This window comes from Epinephelus lanceolatus, chromosome 17, assembly GCF_041903045.1.
Source record: "Epinephelus lanceolatus isolate andai-2023 chromosome 17, ASM4190304v1, whole genome shotgun sequence".
NCBI lineage: Eukaryota > Metazoa > Chordata > Actinopteri > Perciformes > Serranidae > Epinephelus > Epinephelus lanceolatus.
In genome coordinates this window covers 41,625,350-41,649,673 of record NC_135750.1, presented here as the reverse complement: position 1 = coordinate 41,649,673, position 24,324 = coordinate 41,625,350, and the positions used below count along the sequence as shown (strand labels likewise).

Below are 24,324 nucleotides of genomic sequence, written 5' to 3'. Positions count from 1 at the left end.
AAATGAATTTATTAATTAAATGAATTAAGAGTGGGAATGTGAAAAAATTACACTTTTACTTTACACTTTACAAACAGAAAAGGATACTGAAATTTCTGAATTGAAATGTATTAAGTTCCTTCCCCCATGGCCATATTTCACATTGCTGGTACCAAACAAAACTGTGTATACTGTACTGTAAAGACTACACAATGCTCCAGATTGTCAAAATGACATAAAAAACTTTATGTTCACTTGACACAAAAATTCATCCCTTGTGAGCTTGATATCATTTTTTATGTTAAGTCAACGATTTTTGGGTTTTGAGTTAATTTGACTAAAATGTATAAAGCTGATTTTGCCTAATAGGTTTCCCAGGATGCCATGAGACAATGTGTTTAAGGTCATAAGCCAAAGAAAACTGTGTTTAAATGTGTTGTATATCGCTCACGTTACCCTTAACACAGTGATTAATGTTTATGTATTTCACAATGGTTCTAATGGGTTACAGTTACAAGAAAACTGTGTTTAAATGTGAGACAATATATTTTTAAAAATGAAATTAGAAAAATGTTACAAAAATGTGTAATCAATATTTTTATTTTCATATGACATAGAATTAAATGCTCAAACAACAACAACAATCACAAAAACTTGTGTTTTTATGTTGAACTGATGTAAAATTCCAGTCAGACAAGGGTCATGTGACACATTTATTTTGTGTCTGGTGTACTCAACACTTTCATGTTACTGTATTGTGCTAAACTTAAAGTTTTGAGTGCAAGCTGTTTCCAGAAAATTTTAAGTTGAGTGCATTGGGGTTTACAGGTGGATCGAATGGTGGTATTCAAATTATGTACTGGTGTCTCATGTAAAGCCTTGTCTTTGGGGTTTGATAAAATTAGTCCACCATGACCATATATTGGTGAATTTATCTTATTGTATTCTGAGGGAATATGTCCATTTTTCCATTGTAAAAAATCTGATAAATATTCTACCAGTAAGTGGCCAGGACCAAAATATATGATAATGATTCACATTTGTGGCCTGGCATGACCTCCAACACTCTGAGTCGATATTTATATGTCACGTCTGTTGAGGTGCAACTAAGGAACAAATCAAACTCTTCCAACAAAATCCTGCCCAAATTCCGAAGCTTGTAGTTTTCCACTGTTATTTGGCAAACCCCTATGCCACTCATCCTGAGAAAGAGACCTACTGCCTTTCCTGCAAGTTGTGCTTTTGGTCTGAGTTTACTTTTCACATCTGTTTACGAAAGCTACAGTTCAACAATGGGTTTTTAATCATTTTTTTATAACATTGACTTGTGTTGAGTTTTAGGATCCTTATGTGTCCTTGGTGCCTGCTGAACACAGAGGTCATGTCACTATTGTGTTTGGATGTTTTAATGACCTGAAGAGGATTTTTCATTCTACAGTTTTACAAATAATACATAGTGGGGACGGTGACTCTGACACCTTGAATGAAAGCTTACATTTGCATTAAGACAGCCAGAAGTAAATCAGATTAAAATACAACAGACAATATATAACACAGCGAGAGAATTTTAAATAAATCAAACAATACGCCGCATGTTTTAGGACTTTGAAAAGGATGACTGTGCTCTAAAAGGAGAGTGGCAGATACAAAGTGTATACTGATGATCAAAGAGCACAGAGGGAAATAATGTCATTTCAACAACTTCAAGTGGTGACAGTGAGTCTGGTTCAAGAGTTCAGCCAAGTCATACAATCTGTTGTTGTTTGGGGGGGGGGGGGGGGGGGGGGGGGGGGGGGGGGGCGCATACCATGCTCTGTACTCTGCCTCCCCTGCTTCAGATTTAACCCCAGCAGAAGTCACATGACTGGCACACAAAGGACTGGCATGGTGGCAAACAGATGGCAGGGAAACACAGAGGGGGAGCTTATCCTCTGGTGGCGAAGAGAGGTGAGGGGGAGTACACCTTCCCCAGAAAAGTTGCTGCTTCTAAAGCTCATATCCACAATGGTAACTACACACAGAGAGACTGACAACAGCCTAACAGTCAGCAAAGATGGTTAAACCTCGGCTCAAAATCCGTGTTTGATTTTCAGAGATGAGGTTTATTGCCTTTTTAAATCTTCGATGACACGGAGTCATTGTAGTATGCGACAGCTTTAAGACTTTCCACTACACCTGTAAACTTTAGGTGCTACTCACCAGTGTCCTGGAAAATACAAAAGGAGGGTAAACAGTAACACCACACTGAGTTTAGGTGGGCTGAGGCTTCACTTAACACCTCCTTCGTCCTTTTTATTCCTCTGTGGATAATTGTTTCAAACATTTGATAAAGTGTTTTGACATCTTTGATTTTACTGTTGCTTAAGTATAATGCTTTGCTGTTTAAAAAACTTCAAAGTGTGACTTGACATCACAGATATAGGCTTAATAACAACATGATAACATGCAGCACAATTTTGGATGCATGTCTTATCAAACACAAGAAGTAACTTTACTTTCAAAGTATTAGCCATAAATTTTCAGTTTTTACAGACTGTGTGTGCCCCCCTCCCAACACACACACATATTCTATCTGTCAGTGAAGATTCTCAGTCATCCAGGTCATGGTAATCATAAGTGCTATATTGTAGGCAACTGGACTTGCTTGCGTTTCTTGAAGATGTTTTGCATCTCATCCAAGAAGCTTCTTTAGTTCTTCAGGAACAACCTGAACAACAACCTCTCATCCAAGAAGCTTCTTCAGTTATTCAATTCTTCTTCTTCAGGAAGATTCTTGGAAGAGAGGCGAAGCAAGTCCAGTTGCCTACAATATAGCACTTATCATAATCCTTGTGTTAACTGCTCTCTTATAAAAAAAAAAGACTAGCTATTTTTGGGCTCCACTGAGCAACACTCCGACCTCACTGGCAAGAATTTGGCTTGGCAATGTCATAGAGTATTCTACAGCAATAACTCTATTGCTCTCCCCATGTAGCCCTAAATACAGTAGAGTCAATTCAGGGCAGGTCTTGTTATAGCTGCTTATGTCAGGCTCATATAAAGGGATCAAGATTACAACCACAGCCCAGGGTGAAAGGAAAGATCAAAGAGAAAATAGAAACAGAATGCACTGTCAAATTGAACAAATTTGCACAAAACCCCTATACAGACTGAAATCAATTGATATTTTCCCCACTTAGGAACCTAAATCTGTATGGAGTCTTTTTGTTCGGGAGGGTGTACTTAAACTAAAAAGACACACACACACACACACACACACACACACACACACACACAGTGTTGAGTGTTGAGTTAGTTTTTGTTTAAATTTTTTTGTTTCTCAGAAATTAGTACCATAATTGGCTGAATAAATCGGTTGAAATACTAAACTTCGTATAAAAAAATAGAGGAAGCTCCCTGAGGCCCCTCTCAACCCATAAAAGTGCAAAGTAGTTTAGTCTGCACCTGCACTTGGATTTGTCTCTAAACATATAAACCAAGTGAGTGACTGCTTCTGCTGTTGGAGCACCAACGTATACTGTCATGTCTTTCCCCAGACTTTGTATTAAAAAAAAGAAAAGAAAAGAAAAGAAATTAAAAGGTGCATAAGACTGTTGTGGATCAAGAGAGGAAGGGTGGGAGACCCACAGCGACTGCTAATGCATTGGGCCCAGAATTTGGTGCTACACCCCTGCTAGCAAATATCACATTGATACAGCTACTAATCGTGAAAAATGAAGAATTAGAAATGCTATAAATTACCAAATTATAAATGCAGTTACCCTGCTTAAAATCTTTGATCGTTTTTTTTTTGTTATTATATCTTAACCAAAATAAGTGCGTCCTTTCTGTCTTAGATTTGTCTGTTTAAGAGAATATAAACTGAAAAATAATATATTTAGGTATTCTGTTACCTAAAAAACATGAAGCTACAGGAGGCTGCAGAACTGTTTAAGGCTCTGTTCTGACAAACTGGTGGGATGCCTGTAGCAAAACCCGAAGCAAATAGCATTCGTTTATTTTCATTGTCTCAGATGAGGGTATTAATTAATACATGAACTCCTCTCCTCACTCATCTGGAGTGTGGCAGCTAGAGATTTCGGTGAGTAACTCATTAGTATGGCGGCTATGGCGGCGCGCTGTACAGTGCAGTGGCTAGGAGCTCTCTCGATAGGTGCCCCATGCTGTTGTGCCGTTGAATAAATCACTACACACTCATGATTGATTCAAAGCCAAATCACCCCAACACACTGTCCCTCGTTATATTGCATTATTTGATTATTAATGTGTTTATTTTGTTATTGTGGTGCCTTGTTTTACTCAGTGACTCATTTATAAATGATTTATTTATTTATTTATGCGTATTATGCACTACGGAGGTTTGCACTTTCGTTGCATGCTTGCTCATATAATGACAAATGAAGTTCTTCCTCTAACTCAAAGTGAAATGATAAAAGTGTGTGGGGACAAATAGTGCACAGGACCTGCAGTACTCCCCTAACAGCAAAATGATCATTGTCATCTGCAGCCTACCTTTTACAAAGATTCTGAGGTTATTACTCAAAATATCACAGGAAGCGACACACGATCACACAAATGAATCCTTCTAAACGACATAGGAATAGTGACAGAGCAGGTCAGGTTCATAAGCAATAATTACGCTTTTCCTTATTATAGAAATATTACTCGAGTTATTTAAAATGATCTGAAATATAATAGAAAATACAACATGATAATGTAAACTGTATGCACATGAAAACTCAAACATTATTGTAGTGGAGAGAGGGGAACGCTAAATGAGGCTGTGGGGATGCTGTGACACCAGATTATAATTATGATATTAATACGGTATTAAATTTGCTCCTATGCGACAGGAACAATACGGCCTGACATCGGCTGACATGGTCATGAAGGGTTCGCGGCTGCACTTAGCTCTGAGTGTGTTGGGAGGGTGAAGCCTGACCTGTCTGTGTGTTTGTCTGCAGAACCTGGTTATGGATTTTAACCTGCTGACGGACAGTGAAGCCCGCAGCCCAGCGCTGTCGCTCTCCGACTCTGGGACTCCGCAGCACGACCAGGGATGTAAAGGCCAGGACAACAGCGGTCAGTTCACACCGAACATTGTGCATTGTTCATGCATCTTTATGTCTGTCAGTCTGGGCTCATGTTGCGTGGAGCTCTCCCAGTGCACCACTGCATCAAAATAAAATTTTCTGGAAAGAGGAAGAAAAAGATAAATGGGCTAAATATGAAAATAGCCTATGGAGTGATTCCGTGCGCGCAGAAACATGCAGCCTTAGGCGTATCACACAAAGAAAACGAGGAAACGACAATGAAACATCCAATGATAACAATAATAATAATAATTATACTAATAATAATAATGATGATGATGATGATGATGATGATGATCGGGAGAAGCCTAAGCATTTCTGCACAATAGCTTCAACAAATGATGGAGGCCAATTGTCTCCAAAACAAACAGTAATCAGTCACATCAGTCAGTCTGCAGAGAGTCTTGATCCTGAAAACAGAGCCTGTTAAATTGTAAATCGGTCTCTCTGGCGCTGTGACAGGCGCAGGTGATGGTCTGTCGTCTAATAACATCAACTCACTTTAATTTGAATAGATTAATCGCGAAAAAATTATTTCTCTTGAGAGCATCAGACTCAGCGGCTCCAGTTGATTCAGCACACTTTAACATCCAGAATTAAAAATCCAGACTGAATAGTCTGTTTGATCGTCTGGGTATTCCACTCATTTAATCATCAACAAACTAAAAACTATACATCGGAATGAAAGAAAGAAGATATTATGTTTTGAATAATTTGTCAAAAGGTCCACTTGCATTCTTTTTCAGGGGTCTTTCAACCGCATGTCACGGCCTTCATGAATGGATTTTGCTTTGTTGTCACATAAATGCTGACTGTTGATTGGTGGAATAATACTAGGCCTCTTTTATTTCTTGTCTGATTGTAAGCTTTACTCTCAGCTTTTGTAAACTCAGTTTACATTACTGACCATGTGAGCTTGTCCCAGCTATGGAGCGTCATGTGACAAATAATCACCTGGATGGATTTTCTAAACTCAGGCTAACTTCTCCATATATTGTACATATTCACACACCCACGTATTAGATAGATATATCTATATCTATCTGTGTGTGTGTGTGTGTGTGTGTGTTTATGTGTGTGTAACCCAAGATAATCGCTAAACTCAGTCTTAACAAACTGTCAAACACAAACTATTTAGGATAGAAATGTAGTGTAAAATACTTTGGTGTGTCTCCTGCTGCAGTCTTCTCAAGGACCACTCACTTAACTCATTTAGCCCTAAAGAAGTGAGTCTGAGTGAAACTCAGCTGCTGTCTGCAAACTCTTTCTCTAATTGGACTTTTTTTTTTTTTTTTATTGGGCCTAAATGTCAAAGTGATTCTATGAATAAAGGCCCAGACAGTATGTGTTAGCACAGCAGAGAAAAACATGACTGATACTCTATCACAGTCGCTTATCTTTTGTACTGATGATGGAATTCCAATTCTAATTAATGTGTTATCAAATCTGTTTTCACAATAAAAGCCTTAAATATTGTTGAATTTGTGCACGAAAAACACAACGCAAACACAATTTGAATAAAATAAAGGAATGTTCCTCTTTTGCGAAAATAAGAAAAACCCATCTAATAATGTGGTTAAACCTTCTGTAAATGAAAACCTACACATGGTAGGTATTCTATAAGCCCACTAGTATTTTGAGATTTAATATGTTCAAATGTGATAACTTTTTGTCCAGAAAATAATGAATAATTAAATGTTTCAGTATTTATCCCTCCACAATTAATTGCTGGCTGTGTGGAAATAATTTGTACAAATTTAAATGTATTTGTACAGTTACAGAGACCTTTACTCTGATAATGAACCGAAATAACTTGTATTTTCTCCAGTATTTTCCCTCTGAAATCAGATAAACAATATTGACGGAATATTAGTCCTGAATCCACGATGGATTTGATTTGAAAGATTATAAATGCATTTCTTACAGTTTATTGTTGGCTTTTGTTCTCCTTCATAACGAACAAAAATACAAGCAAAAATCTGGACTGGGTTATGCTGATGTGTAATGTGGCTGCCACACCTTACCACACCAAGCTGACGCCCATGCCACAGGCATGGACGTGTTCTATCTCACACCCATGAGTGAATGACCTGAGTGTGTCTCTTTAGAAGAAGCTTTGTATCTGAAAAAAAGGTGCAGCTCCTGTAAAAACCGACTTTGATTTTACCCGTGAGAGCAAGTTTGGCAGCCAGCATTTCAGAGCTCACACCTGGACTAAATATGTATGTGATAGTCCATGTCTCTCAGTCATGACAGCTTTTTTTTTTTCTGTGAACATAATCTGAATTATGCTGTTTTTCCACATGCTGAAAAGTGATTTGGTTAAAAGCCTCTTGGAGTTGTTTTTCTGATTAAAGCTCTCTGAGAAGCTGACCTGGAATGGCTCTGTCATGTCGGCACATTATCAGTCAGATTGCTCCTATTGTTGGTCAGCGCGCCACTCTAAAAAGGACTGCCCTTTCCTCAGTATTGTGTTATAGACTTTGGCCTTAAGTGACAGCTTACCCAGTGTCAGTTTACTGCCAGATAACAGCCTCGGCCTGGCCCTTATTGGTTTTGCCGGCGGCCCTGTGGAGCCTCTTTTTAAACCCTGCTGATCATTTCGAACTGCTCCGAGAGCTAAGCCCTCGCCAAACAGAGCCCAACTTGCCCCAGTCACAAAAGCCTGATCCGCAGGATTAGCTGGCCAACTAATTTCACTTCTTTCTGTGAGGTCCTCAAATTGCGGGAGTCAGATCTGGCAGAGAGAAGCCCTGGCAGACATAACATGGATGTGTGGTCGTTTAAACTCACTGTGCTGGGGGCCAGATGCAATCACTCACTGCCCCTGCACATCTTTGAATGCAGTGCAATGCAGTGTTTGAAATCATTCTCTCTTGGCGATGTCACACCCATGCTTGTTATTTTCCAGCATGTGGGATGGAGGGATTTCAGATGATGTTTGATCTGACAATAATATCCAGTCAGTTTCAGCAGGGGTTGGATAGTACTGCTCTGCTTCTCTATCCAGAATTCAGCCAGTTAGACTCTACTGGACCTCTGCTTTTAGGTGCTTCTTGGCAAGTTTGAGTGTGTACATATGCTTTTATTTAATGCAATGAATTAAATGATAATTCCCTAATAATAATTCCCTAGAAAGAAACTAATAAGTTACTGTTATTTCTTAGTTTCTTTTGAAGAACTATGAAATCTGGTGGTAATTATAAGGAAAGTGGATACAGTGTTATAAATCCATGTCCATTAAATTAACTTCAGTTCATTTCTACCTGTCTCTATGGTCTTTTACTCAAAGCTCAATGGGCCAGGTGAAACTCAACAGACAGAGTTCAAGAATTGTGGAGAATAAAATTTCCAGTTAAAAGAGAATAGTCATTATTGTAAATTCTAATATATATTTAGTTTAAAGTGATTGCTTTTCAATTATTAAGCTTGGGTGGAATTCTTTCAAGGCTAATTTCCACAACAATTCCAGATATGACGTGCAAGTTACCCTGAGTGTGTTGGTTGTTGACATTCTGGGATGCCATGTCAACTTCAGCCTGTTAGATGCAACTACTTCCAATGCCTTAACTTTAGTAATTGTCCAGCCACGTTTTCCCGACTGGCTGTGTGTCATGCTTACATGAAAGGACAGCTTCACTGATCAAGCGCTGATTTTCGACGACTTTGGGGTGAGACTGGGTTGACTAAATACATTTAGTGTAGTTAAGTAAAAAGGTTGAGGTACTTAACTTCAGTTCTCCCATTTGATACTACTCTATACTTTTACTCCACAACATTTCAGAATTAACTATTGACAGCAGCAGTAATTACTATAGAGTTGTTTGGGTTTTTTTTACATTAACTTCAACAATGATATGAACACCTCTTCCACCACCTGGTTCTTACAAACTCAACTAAATTATTGTGTGAACACAGAGTTAAGAACACACCTCTCTATAATTAGCACTACAGTACACTACCGTGATATCACCCATTGGTCTCTGGACTCCCATTTCGAAGCCTCCAGTTCGTCATTTCAGCTGTCGCCATCTTGTTTTTTTTGGAACCAGAAGTGATCTGACTGAGAAACTGAGGACACTATCACCAGACAGATTGTCATTTAATTATGTGTTATAAAATGTAAATGGGTGAGTTATACATAGTTTTCATGAATGTTGAAATTAGCTATAGAGACCAAAAGTGGTTTTTGTATCAGGCTGAAAACATGTTTATTTCTGCTATAAATCTAGACATTTTAACATGGGGGTCTGTATGGACTGACTGAGTTCTGGAGCCAGCCTCAAGTGGTCATTTAAGCACTGCAGTTTTTAGCACTTCTGTGTTGCCTTCATTTTTTAGCATCAGAGGTTGCCGCTTGGTGAATATATTCTTTTTGGTAAAAAGCTGAGAAAGTATGTACAATATAACATTCATTCTGTTACTTTGGATCTTTTGATTGTGCAGGGAATGCCTTCCTTTGTCATATATCTGGACAACATGGGTCAGCAAAGCAATTTGTATGTACAGTATTTATAGACTTTAGTTTTTAGTACTTTTCAGCTTCAGTTCAAAAGATTTGTTAGATAAGCAATTAAATAGTAAGTAATTAATATAGTTGCATTATTAATTACATTTTTAATAGGGTAACTTGTAATCTTTAATATATTACATTTCAAAAGTAACTTTTTGAACACTAAGCCAATATGACATCATCTTGACCATCTCCATCTTGGATTTTTGCAGCCAGAGGTGACCATATTTGGATGAGTTGGTGGAGGTCTAGAGAAGCAAGGGGTGGATCTCACTGAGAGTCTGAAGACACTGTCCATATATTACAGTGTATAAATACAAATTGTGCATTTCATGGGAAAGCATGACATTTCTAACATAGTTGGTACATACCTTAAGATTTGACCTCTGAGGGGTGTGAAAGGTTAAATCCAAGATGGCTGCCAGTCCATCAAGTCTGATGTTAAAACCCATTTATTTTTAAACTAAACATTGTAGGAAAACATTTAAGGTGCCATTTCCAACTAAGTTGGGGATGCCCATTCATTTGGTCATACTTTTCAGATCCCCAGAACCAAAAAATCAAATAAGACAATGGTGTTCAGATGAGACATATGTTGAAAATTTGGACTCATTTCATGTTTTTGTAACAGGTGGTGCAGGGACAGGAAAGTCACCCTGAAAACATTTGTGTATTGTTATCTCCCCTGAATAGCATTGCTGCATACAATTTACATGTGTCACCCACACCTTTGGGTGAGGAAAACATAAACAGTTTGCATGTCACATACACTAATCTGCAAATTTCAGATGATGAAATATCCATGGTTACTCATAAACTGATGGCATATATCCATCCATCCATTTTCATCCATTTATCCGGGGTCGGGTCGCAGGGGCAACTCCCCAAAGCGCCCCAGACATCCGTCTTCCCAGCAATGCTTTCCAGCTCCTCCTGGGGGGACTCCCAGGCATTACCAGGCCAGATGAGATATATATGATCCTTCCAGCGTGTTCTGGGTCTGCCCCGGGGCCTCCTACCAGTGCGACATGTCTAAAACACCTCCAGCGGGAGGCACCTAGGAGGCATCCTGATCAGACGCCCGAACCACCTCTACTGACCCCTTTCAATGTGAAGAAGCAGCGGCTCTACTCCTAGCTCCCTCCAGATGTCTGAGCTCCTTACCCTATCTCTAAGGCTGAGCCCAGCCATCTCATGGAGGAAACTCATTTCAGCCACTTGTATCTGCGATCTCATTCTTTTGGTCACTACTCAGGGCTCATGACCATAGGTGAGGGTTGGGACATAGATGGACCAGTAAATCGAAAGCTTCGCCTGCGGCTCAGCTCCCTCTTCACCACGAGCTCACGAGTGTACACGAGTGAGGATAGAATGGCATATATTAATGGCAGATCACAGCAGATCAAACAATGTGGTGATTTTTCACCAGTCAGTAATGTAAGTATGGTTGCTGATGGAATTTTGTCCCATTTTTCCAGCCACTGTCTGTTGATGATGGAGGCATTAACCTGTGGTGTAATCTATTTAGTGCTGTCAAGTTAAAGACACCTGTGCCAGTGAAAGATTATGAATGCATGCAAAGAGAAATAAAAACCAACCCCAGATCTCCTTTGACATTTTCACCACTGTACGCAGTTACAGTTTACATCCATGCCTGTTCAGACTAATATGCAGCCAAGGCAGTAGACAATACTTCAAATAAAGATGTCACTGAAAAGAAGTTAAACATTCTAAAACATGGATGCTTCATACGCATCTTCCCCTCAGCAGCACAGAAGATCTGTACGGTCAGCACATATTCAAGATAGACGCTCAAGATTAGTGTCACCAATTTACTATCTATCCAAATGCCTTCCTTCTGTTCCTGAGATATAATACTGAATAATGGCCAGAAAAGTGTTTTTGCAGAGCATTATGATGTCACAGTGATGTTAACCCTCAACCTTTTGAAGATATGGGATAGATTCGAGCAGCACAACCCGAGGCGCGCTCAGTTTGGTAGTTTGGCAGACCAAGGTGCGCTGAGATGGGTGTGGCAGCGCAGCAGGGGGAGGTGTCGACAGATCCAGCTTGGCGCAGTGACAGTTTCGTGCCAAAAGGCTTCGCCGAAGGTGCGCTAAAAGCTCGCCAGCTGAAACCAGGTCTACTGTCAGCGCAGGTGGAGTGCAGCCAGTGTAAGCCGAAGTTTGGCTGGTCGGCGGACAGTCCACACACGTCACCAAAACCTCACAGGCAGGTTTCCAGAATGTCAGGCACATTAACGATGCAATAAATACCCCAAAAAAACACTATTCAATGCAACTATCTGCAATCAGCACATAAATGTATCTCTATATATCAACTGTCCCGTCACATCTGATGTCAGATCAAAGGGGATTGGCACCATTTGGCACTCGTAATGGAAACCCAACCTGATTTGATTAACACAGCTGCAAACTAGTGAGTTCACATCCCTCTCAGCCAACCACAAACAGCCACAGCATCAGATAGGGAGTACATATTCAGCATCTTTCATCTTAGAAAAGTCAAAAGAAAAGAAACAGAGTGAGACTGCGAGAGAGAAAGAGAGCGCGCGCGCACGAGAGAAACGCAACATTGATTTACAATTGTAGTGACCTCCTCCCAGGCTACCTTTGCATCATCAGCCCGTGGAGGTCTGCTCGCAGTTCCGTATATTCGGACACTGTGAGCTTGGACCTCCCGGACCAAAACATCAGTTTCCTCCTGGGAGAAGTTTGGCCGTCTGACACTGCTGCTCTCTTCTGCCATGGCGAATTGAGTAAACTCTCATCACGCCTTCGTGCGGCGCATTTAAAGGCGAGGAGAGGGGCTCATTTGATTGGTGTGATGTGTGTAAAACCCACTCCACGCCTTCTCTCCTCCCTCTTTCCGACTTGCGCAGGTAGGAAGGACGGAGGTGGGAAAGAGGAGTAGCTGCGCCAGGCGCACGGTGTGCCAAACTTGCAAAATCCGCCTGGCCACACCCAGTTGGCGAAGCGCAGGTGCGCTGCGCCCCCGCCTCGCCCGGTCTGTGAAACTAGAGCCCTTAGTAGTTGATGTTGAAGTTCCTCATACAGCAGCAAAACCCTACATTGGTTGCTTTGCACACCCAACAAAATGATGTTTGCATGAACAGTCTGATGTACAACATTTTAAAGTAACGCATATTATATCAGTTTAGAATGTTTATTGTATGAGTGTGTGACTTTCAACATAGTAAAAGCAGTGATTTACAGACTACCATCTTGTCCCATGTCTTTGTTTAAAGAACATTAAGGAGAGTTACTTGATTGGCTGGATCCACTAAGTAACACGATTACCATCATGGGAGATTTCAATGACGACATTCGTAAAACATCAATAACCTGCAAATACATAACAGACAAAGGGCATGTTTAGGTTGTCAAAGAACCTACACAGAAAAAGAAATGTAATCATGTGTATGTGAAAATGACAGTATGATGTAGAATCAATAGTGTTGCAGACATATCAATGATCATAAGAGGACCGTTTGCTATACTACATGAAGAACTTTTTACAGTGTTTAGGGAGAATAACCCCAGAATTTTAATAACTGTAGGTTTAACTCCTCTGTTCTGCTTTGTTTGGCAGAGGAGGCAGAGAGAGGGTTCAGAGAAAGAAGAAGATATACTTTATTAATCCCTGAGGGGATATTCAATTTTTTTTACTCTGTTGTCATATACACACAGGCCCAAAATACACACACATGCACAAACAGGACCTATATATGCATTACATGGACAGATGTCAGAGTGAGGAGGCTGCCTTGGACAGGGGGTTAGGGGGTTAGGTGCCTTGCTCAAGGACCTCTCCAGCTACCAGTCCACACTCCATATTTGGTCCACGTGGGGACTTGAACTGGCAACCCTCCCGTTTTTCACATAACCATATTCAATTTTTGTTAATAACGTTATTGCCTCTATGAGTTCCTGTATGTTTTTTAATGTGTGTTCAATGTGAAAAATGAATTAACAAATTTTTCTTTTCCTGTATTACAACAGCATTTATAACTAAAACATGTATTGACAAACACTAAGAAATAGCACTGCACTAATTACAAAAACAGTGACACCACTTGGGGTTCATTTGCAGATTTCAACTGATTGCTTACTTTTTTGGTAAATTTTTACCTTAACATTGACATTAATGCATTTTCATTGAATTCTGTCAATCTCAAATGAATGGACATCCCCACTTTGGTTGGAAATTAAGCCTTTTTTCTATACTGAATTATTCCAAATTAAAGGCCTTTGTACATTAGACCTGGGGGACTGGTGGCCATCTTGATTTTGACCTCTCACAGGCCTTAGAGGTCAAATCTGACTTCTGAATCTGAAAATAAACTTCATGGTCTGTGTTTACTATACTAGAAATGTCATGCTTTTCACACAAAATGCACTATTGTTACAATATGAGAGCTTATCCGTAGCACTAATAGACAGCCTGTACCTTGACGTGGCTACGCCCTTAATTATAGATAACTTTAAGCCTTAATAAAGTTTATCGGGTCAGTTATATAAAAATTCACCACCTTTACAGTTGTAACTAATGTTGAAATTAGCTATAGAGACCAAAACTGTTTTTGTACCAGGCTATAAACCTGTTAATTTCTGCTGTAAAGTTGGGCATTTTAACATGGGGGTCTATGGGGATTGACTCGCTCTAGGAGCCAGCCTCAATGGCCATTAGAGGAGCTGCAGTTTTTGGTACTTCCACACTGACTGCGTTTTTCAGCTCAAGAGGTTGTCGCTTGGTATTCAACTGCCTGTAGACCCTTGGTCCACTGTACGGCACTTAGTTAGTGGTAATTTGATTGACTGCAGATATATTTGTTAAAGGGTCAAGGGCCTAGGATTTAGTGGCATCTATTGGTGAGGTTCTCCAGCATGCCAAGTGTGAAGGAGAACTATAGTGGTCAACATGAAAATGTGATAATGCAAAATTGCAAAATTGCAAATGGCTCTATCCAGAGTCAGTGTTTGGTTTGTCTGTTCTGGGCCACTGTAAAAACAACATTGCAGAGTGCGTGGGAGAGGACACGCTAGGTTAAATATTAAGTGTAAGTGTTTTATAAGTGTTTTGCAGGTTGCAAACGTGATGCCCACCGTGCTGCTACTCCATTGTTTACCAGCTGTAAACTTGTTTTCACGACCACCACAGAAGGCCTGCCTCTAAAATCATTTGACTGGACAATGGAAAAAAAGCAGAGATGACGTGGGGCACTTTTCTTCTCTGAGTTGAAGTTTTTTCAACTCAAGGAATTCAGAGTGCACCGGCAAAAACACTAGGTGCCTAGAGGGCAGAAATGCGAGGTGTGTAGCAGCACAAAAACAGCGTGCGAAAAGCTTCAATGTCATTGAAAACAATTGCAAAAAGCTGCTTCCAGCTATGTATATATATATATATGTGTGTGTGTGTGTGTGTGTGTGTGTGTGTGTGTATAGGGTCAGTTGGCACCCACAGCTTCTTTTTGTCTCCCAGAGTGTAGTGCAATGTGACAATAAACTGATGAACAAAATCAGCACACATCAGTTTGTAGGTGTAACAACATATTTCTCCCCTTGTTTAATAATGACATGTGCCTTAAAACCAATGACACTGAGATATTCCACATCTACAATGTATGCATTTCTATAATCTTTAAGTACATTTATCTTTAAATGACCCAGTGATGCATTTTGTTCTCATTGGTGTAACTTGTTATTTTGCATACTCTCATCTATCTTCCCACTGAAGCTGCACTTCCCAGTATCCTTAAAAATTTTTTTTTCCTTCTGTAGACACAGAGAAATCCCACCAGAACCAGCTGGATGAGTCCAGTGCTGAGGACGGCTCTCTGAAGAAGAAGCAGCGGCGGCAGAGGACTCACTTCACTAGTCAGCAGCTCCAAGAGCTGGAGGCCACCTTCCAAAGAAACCGCTATCCCGACATGAGCACCAGAGAGGAAATCGCAGTGTGGACCAACCTCACTGAGGCACGAGTCAGGGTGAGTACACACACTCTGCCATGGTCCCACTGGAACCGAGAACCCTGATCATATCTTTATTACAGCAGGTGATTTCAGTGATAGCTCCTCCTCTCTGGTTGAAGGTGTGCTAAGCAGCACAACACAGTGTAGTTTTAGTTAAAGGTGTTGTGTTTACGCTGCCCCTAAGTGGCCAAAAAGTCTATTCATGCATGTTTAAAGCTTTTTTGATGCTTTAAAGATAGTAGGGATTTTAAATGTTTTTTAAGTTAGATCGAATCTGTTGATAACCAAAATTTTAATCAGATTTCAAAATCTTTTAATCTGGCTATTACCACACAAACCTAAGAAGAAATATAGACAGAATTAAAGGTTATAGTCAGCCAGTGTAATCAGTTTTGTTCGTACTTTACAAGAGCTAGTTTAAAGTTCAGTTCTCACAGATTAAAATGAACTTGTTCCCGTTCATAGTTCGCAATTGTATTTTGAACTAAGTTCAAAGTCCTAAAAAATGGACTAGTTTACATCTATTTCTTCTATTTTTAATGAGCTGCTCTAAGCTTTTTTTTTTTTATAAAACTTTCCCCAACCCGTCCCGTCTATCCCCAGCCCCAGTTATTACCAATGCCCACTTCTCAAATGAAATGAATGATTGTATACTGAATCACAGACATAGATGACATTTGAAAGACAAGAAGAACCACTGTGAGTATATGTTTTACCACTTAACCTGGTCAGAATCCAGTTATGTAAAAAAATATTATTATATTGTAATGGTGGACTTCTACTCTAAATGCACTCATAAATAATTTGCAAAAACAAAAAGTTATGATTGGTTGATTAGGTTTTTTTTAGTAGTCTTAACAGACCTTTTTCAACAAAAAAGATGCATTTATTAATTTTAATAAATGGTTTACTCATTTCAGTGATTAAAGTGAAAGAAATTGCACATTATATTTTGTATTGTATTTGTCGTCACGACTCAACCTATCCTAACTTTAAATATTTTTTTAAAGTATCTCCAGAAAACAGTATGTTGAAAACTAAAATAAATAAATAAAATAAATATTCTGTGGACATAATCAATAAATTCCTCATAAATTCAAATGCCCCAAAGCAAGCTGGTACAGGCTCCACCACTGGCTTCATTACAGCTGTTACAAGAGAAAGATGTGCTATGATTTTAGCTCTGCAGAACACACCATTTAGAGAAAGCAGTACTGGAGGAAAAAAGAACAGGAATTTGCAGCTGTCGGCTTGTGATCTCACCCCTTGGTAATGATTTCTTGTGATCAACTTCAACTTGTTTTTTTTATTTAGACCCAGCGGGCACAATTGATTTGCATTTTAATGTGGTTTTTTTTCATTGGAAACCGTACTGATTTGTTTATAAAAGTCCTTCAAATGTCCGGCTTCAGCAGTACTAGTAGCTGTGGTGTCTATTGTACCATTAGCATTAGCTGTGTTGGTGTTGTGTTGTGTCATTGTGATATTAGCTGTCATGAGAGTGACCCCTGCTAAACCACAAGTTCATAAGTTGCAAACTGAGCTCTTTTAGTGTGTTTAAAGCCAATCCCAACCATTTTTTATAGGCCTCAGTTACTGTATATTCTATACATAAGTTTACTGTGATGTAACTAGGGGAAAAAAGTATCCAATATAATACCTAAATGGTTAGAGAACAAAAGGGCAAAAACTTTCCATGAAGTGTCCTACTAAAGCTTTAGTTCACACACTAAATGTAAATGTCAAAGGTGCAGCAGGGTGGCCACACCCAGTGGTTTGGTCATTGTAACTATATGGAGCAGGAGGACACACATTCTGATGGATGATAAAACAATTGCTGGCCTGCCTTAGTAGTGGATCAAATTAATGTTGGCTGGATGAAAGGTCACATAGCACACACTCTTGGTTGTTATTTTGAAAGGACAACAGACTACACATGGTCTCGTCCTTAATGTCTCTCTGTGGCCTGTCCAACCCCTACATGCAGGCAGATTAATACATGCCCAAAATACTTCACCTGTCAGCTTGATTCACGTGATTTGTCACAGAGCTGCTGTTAATCATCAAAGCTGCGACATGATGGAACAAAGTGACAACACTCAGTCGATGGTCCTGCAGTGGAGAATGTTGCCTGCTATACAGACTGTAAAGATCTACAAAGCAACTGTGTGATTTTAAAAATTACTTTACTTGACTTGACTCATTCATTTTGAATGAGTGTTAGCCTCCAAGCTGCTGAAAAGACAGCAATGACTAGCTAGAACACAACCGAAGAGTGTTCTGCAGCTTTGCAGGCATCTTGCCAAGGTGACACACCATTCACCATCCCCTCCACCTCCTGATGACAAAGTCAGCTCATATATTACGCCCCTTTAGAAACCTTGATATGATGCGAATGAAATGTACAAATGTAACATATTTGTGATTTGCAGAAATGTATGAAACATTTTCTTCTGGCAGCTGGGCTTATGCCAGAGACTGGCACAAATACATCAAATAGTATCTTGTTACAAATTACAAATACTCATTTTGCACAATGAATGAATATTACATACACTGAAAAGTATTGTATTTCATATCTCCATCTGCTGGTGGGCCATCACAATAAGAGTATGCATGTATAATATGATGTTAACTCCACTACAGAAGAGACTTTATGATCACTAAAATTAGGTGGGAAAAAAATGGTTATATCGATATTGGTTATTTGCCAAATAAGTTGTAATATATTGGCATATTGGATACCGCCAAAAAAATCCAATATCGTGCATTTTACTTGTAGCATAATGTGATGATGTCATTGCATGTGGACAACGTGATGGCACAAAAGAAAGAAGTCTTAGCTTTCTGCTGCAGAAAGAATAAATGCTCTGCTCCTGAAGTTTTTTTTTTATTTTTTATTTTTTTTATTTTGGACTGATTTTAATCAGGATTATAACTTTTCAGAGGGTTAAATATTTCAAATACTCAAATACGAGCCCTTAAAGTATTTTGTTACAAATTACATCTTACTTTTTGTGTCCTGCAAAATTCAAATTACAAAATGCTCAAATGTAACTAATACGTTTTTTAAATATTTTCAGTGACCATACTGCCTACCTCTGGCTGACCCTGTATGTGTTCTGGTCTACAGCCCTGCTAATGGCAGTGCTGTGGCACAGCAGGCCTTTGACCTACACACATTTATTTAAATACCTTGGTGGGTGGTAAAAGTTAAGCAATGTAGCTCCACTATCATTTCCCAACAGTTTAATCTAGCTATACTAACAAGTATCATCTATTATGGAAAAAATTATTGTAGAAGTAGGCTACAAGTAGCCCATTATGGTATATTAAGCAACCGACTTGCCCATATGACGCTGGCATATGTTCAATTGCAGTTTTTCAGCATTAATCTTTTTATGCATGATTATTCCTACAATATCTGAGAAAACATATCACAGTAAGGTTAAGATAATTAATTGAATTTATATTAACAATCAATCAAATGACTGTGTGTGATGTAAACATTAAAATGAATACAAACATGAAAATAAAATAAAAATATGACTGATGAATGTTATGGACCTCTATGTCTGCGTGTTATGGAAAGAGGCAACTGTTTGCTAGCAGTCTGCTAACTGTTTGCTAGCACCTGAATGAGGTGATAATATATCAGGTGTTGTGTTTACAGCCTTTTACACCAGTGGCCAAAAAATTAATAAATACATGTCTAAGGTTCGGCAATGTGTTACCTCCACACTCTTCACTTTCCTTACTAAATGTCACACTACTTCATGTGTAGCTTGGACATTATTCCAACAGAGACTGGACTGATATCAAGGGCCATGGCACAAAAATGAAAAATTATTTTTGCATATTTTAAAGGTGATGTTGTGTAGTGGAAGCCCTTATGATATGCTGACATCACCAAGAATGCTTAACCTACATTTGAAATGAGTGCCAGAGTTATCTCCATCAGGAGCTGGGAACCTCAAACATGTCATTCAGAATACAGCATGCCTGTTGGGATGTCTCATTTTCTGAGCCACTGACAGGCAATGTACTGTTCTTAAAACACATCACTAACAGAAGTCTTGATTCTTTGATTTCAATTTACATAAAATATATATCAATGCTTTTTTTTTTTAAAAAAAAGTAACTTGATCTCCTTCTCGTTCAGTCCTGACCATTTCACAGTTTGACATATGAATGTGGCTGCAGTTGAGCCAGTAAATAACCTTGACATTCAGCCTTTTCACAAACCTTCAAACAGCATTGCCTTTGAGTCAAGGTAAAGATTGGATAGCTTCTGTCCTCAGGCCTGGGGTTTCCCCTACTGTCACTGGGTGGAATGGAAAACTCAGAGTCATGCACTTTATGTTCATATTAATGGTCAACAGCATTCTGTTACTATAATAACGGAGGGTTGGATGATACACAGCATGTATGCCAAGGAAGCAGAGCGGAGGCTGAGTATCAACAAAGAAAAGGCCTGTAAAAGTTTCATGAGGATTAAAGGGATAAAACATTTGATAGCAAATTATTTTAGTGCAAAGCAAATGCATACAGATGATAAGGAGACTTTTTGTCCTCATCTGTCTAATTCAGAGCCAAAGTTTGTCCATAACTTTACACCAAGAGGAACTTCGCATAGTTTTCATTTCTAAAAAGCTTCAATTTACATTTTCCACTAAAGCTTTAATCCATTTCATATCTTTCAAATATAGGACCACAAAATGACAAATGTGAAGATTGCCCTTCCCTGACATTTCTTTCATTGGGATCTCACTATTCAAATAAGTCAATGATTAGTTTTAATAAGCCTTGCCTAATATAACTGTTTGATGATACACTTCAACTTACTTTCTGGGATCATTATGTCTTTCAAAAATTCTAGAGACATATGCACACAATATTACTGAAATGACTTTAGAGGGATAGGATACTCTAACTGGATGTAATTTAGAATTAGAGTTTATTGACTCCTGACACTTTATGACATTTGAAAATAACTTCTTCAGTCACTCTATTTTTTTCTTGTGTGCAAAAATAACATAAGTCCATATAAGAGATGAAATATCTCGTGCCTCATAATAACAAGTGGGCAAAATGGTTGGTCTGCTACTTAAGCATTACTGACTGGCTATATCCAGGTCAGTGATTTTACTCACAATTCCATATGTCAGCTTTCAAACTTACCTTCCTAGCAGCTTTTAATGGTGTGTGTATGTGTGACTGAGTGAGGCCCACAATTACAATTCAACCCCTATTACCTTGACAGATGCACTGCTGGCTTCATAATTACAGAGGCTTACTGTACACATAAGTTTACTTTTGTAGTTTTGGCCATCGTTCCTACTGTGCTCATCAGTTACAGTAGAGATACACAAAAGCTGCCACATCACAACAACCAGAAAAACTGCTAAATTTCTAGATTTATTCCTTAAAGGAACAGCAAGTAGGGTTTAGGGGATGTATTTGCAGAAATTGAATATAATATAATAAGTATGTTCTCTTTAGTGTATAATTACCTGAAAATAAGAAATGTGCTTTCTTCACCTTAGAAAGAGCTGTTTATATCTACATGTTTTTGTGTCAGCCACTGTAGTTAGAATCCCATCAGTAATGAGCAGCATTGGGAAGACATTGATTTCTAACATGAAACTGCTTTATTCAATGTTTTTACTGGCCTAACTTATGCGGTCAGTTTGTTTTGGAGAAGAGACCTCTGTGGATGATTCAGCTCCCTGTAAAAACCTCCTGAATGTCTGACTCTTATCAGAGAAAAAAGGTGAGCACACATTAGCAGGTTCTAGCGGCTAGCGGCCTGTCCCTGATGAGCCAGTCTGCGTCAGAGGTACACTAATTTGTAATGTGAAACTGCTTTATTCAGTCTTTTTACAGGATTAATTCACCTGGTCCGTTTACAAATGGATGTTATTTAGTATGAAGGATCTGTTTTGTACATGGAGAACAAAATGCTGTCAAGTGGTTCAACCAGACTGACAACTAAAAGAGACAAAGATCCCTCTGAGCAACAGCTGAATAAGAAGAGAAGAAATCAATCACTGATCAAAGAAACTTAAAGCTTAGCATCAGAATGTGAACAGATTTAAAAAGGAACATGTTCCTGTTTTACTGTCACTGCAAGTACACTATAATGCCTATAACCAGTGTATAGGAGTAACCAGTTACATGTTACAGAAGTACATAATGAAATTACAAAATAAATCAGCAAAACCATGTGGACATTTCAGCTGCATTGCCCAGTTTAAAACATTTGATAGGTAAGCAATCAAAAAGTAATCAAAGGTTTTAAGTTAAATTGCTTTGATGAAGTAATTAAAATATACATTACTTATTACATTTTTTAACAGGGTAACTAGTAATCTGTAATGTATTACATTTGAAAAGTAACCCTCCCAACACTGCCTTTAACAAGCTGGAATGAACAGGCAACATTTTGCTTTGACAAACCTCCTCTTCATTCTTCACAATAGAAACAGAAGTTTAGTCTGGAGTGAGCACTGTTAGAATATCAGCTTAACATACTATGAATGAATGGATGGATGGATGGATGGATGGATGGATGGATGGATGGATGCATGGATGGATGGATTGATAGAAGGCATACTACTGGTTATTTCACATCAGACATATTATTATTATTTTTTTTGTCTTTTCCCTCAACACATTCTCACTCCAACCTTATCACAGATCAATGTTTGGTCATGGACTTTCCATGTCGAGTTATGACGTGCAAGGTACCCTGTGTGTATTCTGGTTGCCGTGTCAACTTCTGCCTGTTGCATGCATTGTCTGTTTTCAAAATACACTTCCTTTTTCACATTCAGTCGCTTTCAAAATAAATGCACTATGTCAGTACAACACCATGAATTGACATTTTTTTCCTTCAACAACAAACGCACGTGGTTGGGTTTTGAAAAAAAGAACAGGGTTTGGCTTTACAATCTTATGGGAAGCGAACAACGACCTGCCAGGTGAAAGTTGGTGGTTGTTCAACCCATCCACCCGCACTACCAGGATTTCTGTTGCCTTAACTTTAGTTGTCCTGCCGCGTTTCTAGTATCATGCCGATCTGCTTTTTTTGTTGATGTCTGATGCCAGAAGTCACTGACCAAGTGCCAGTTTTCGACAACTTTGGGGTGAGACCTGGTTGTTTTCCTCTGTGCTCTTCTCACTGCTTTGTGGTGGGCTGGGCTCAGTTTGAAAAAGATGATGTCACATACCTCTGACCAAACTATACCCACAGTCCTGATTAGTTTTTGAATTTTAAACTTTTAAATAATAAATAATACCTAACAATATATTTTTTTGTTGTTGTTTGTTTTTTAAAAAACTAATTGCAACTGTTTTTAGTCATACATATTTTATGTTAACAAGGGAAAACTTGAGGTCTAAAACAAAGCCTTTAATGCTTTAAGGGAAGCATCAGGTATCAAAGAGGGTTCAGGAAATAGATTGAACACTGAAATGACTTTTTCTGCCTTTGGCTCCCCTAGGTATGGTTCAAGAACCGCCGTGCTAAGTGGAGAAAGCGGGAGAGGAACCAGCAGGCAGAGTTATGCAAAAATGGCTTTGGTGCCCAGTTCAACGGACTCATGCAGCCCTATGATGACATGTATACGGGCTACTCCTACAACAACTGGGCCACCAAGAGCCTAGCAAGCAGCCCACTCTCTGCCAAGAGCTTCCCATTCTTTAACTCAATGAATGTAAGCCCCTTGTCATCCCAGCCCATGTTCTCTCCCCCCAGCTCCATCCCCTCCATGAACATGGCCTCTAGCATGGTGCCCTCAGCGGTGGCCGGGGTTCCCACTACGGGGCTCAACAACTTGGGCAACCTCAACAACCTCAATAGCCCTACTGCGCTCAACACGGTGGCAGTGACTGCAGCCACATGCCCCTATGCCACCACGGCAAGTCCCTACATGTACAGAGACACCTGCAACTCCAGTCTGGCCAGTCTGCGGCTCAAGGCCAAGCAGCACACCAACTTTACTTATCCAGCAGTGCAGAATCCTGTGTCCAACCTGAGCCCCTGCCAATATGCTGTGGACCGGCCGGTATGAAGAAGAAACGCAGATGACGACCCCTGACCCAACTGACCAGCTGTAAGTTACTATTACCCCACTTCACATCTCTTCAGTTCCATCTCCAAACTGCCAGATGTGGTGCAGACTGGCCGATCATGTTTTGATGGTACACAAAGAGAATAATCTTCAAAACTGACACAACAAATAGATATGCCCAGATGGACCACTGCGCTTCAAAGGAATTCTTTCCAGTTTGTGAGACTTTGTTGCTGAACTGACCAACTGCTTCAAAGGATTTCTAAAGCTTATATCCATTATCATTTTTTTCCTTCTTTTGAATTGCATGATTAGTGTAAATGTAGAATCCAAGATTAAATAAAACATGGAATCTTCAACTGGACTGGTGGTCAACATCTTGGCCCAAAAACATTAAAAGTGATTTCTGCTGCCGTTGCAGGAAAAGGGACCTGTGGTTGTGATGCAAGAGAAATGGAGAATGTATATAATGGACATTTTTTTTGTTTTGTATGTGACAAAAAATATATGAAAACGTACTTCAAAGATGAGAAAAGCATGTTCATCAAAAGCAAAGGCCCTAGGTTTATGTACTATGAGCACATCTTTTAGGAACTTTAAACTTTGTTGTGAATTTTTCTCCCCTTGGAAGGTCATTGGTCAAAGTCAGCTTGGATGGGCAAGAGGAGGGCA

The 24,324-nt window shown here is 39.3% G+C and overlaps 1 protein-coding gene across 1 annotated transcript in view; it reads left to right on the top strand.

Annotated features, from left to right (window-relative positions):
* pitx3 (paired-like homeodomain 3) overlaps positions 1–24,016 on the top strand; it is a 29,136-nt gene extending 5,120 nt beyond the window's left edge. The window contains exons 2-4 of the mRNA XM_033613723.2: positions 4,944–5,061; positions 15,387–15,592; positions 23,083–24,016. Of these exons, the coding sequence (XP_033469614.1) occupies positions 4,953–5,061; positions 15,387–15,592; positions 23,083–23,652 (885 nt within the window). The 5' untranslated portion in view covers positions 4,944–4,952 and the 3' untranslated portion in view covers positions 23,653–24,016. The remainder of the gene's footprint in view (positions 1–4,943; positions 5,062–15,386; positions 15,593–23,082) is intronic.
* The last annotated feature ends 308 nt before the right edge of the window (positions 24,017–24,324 follow it).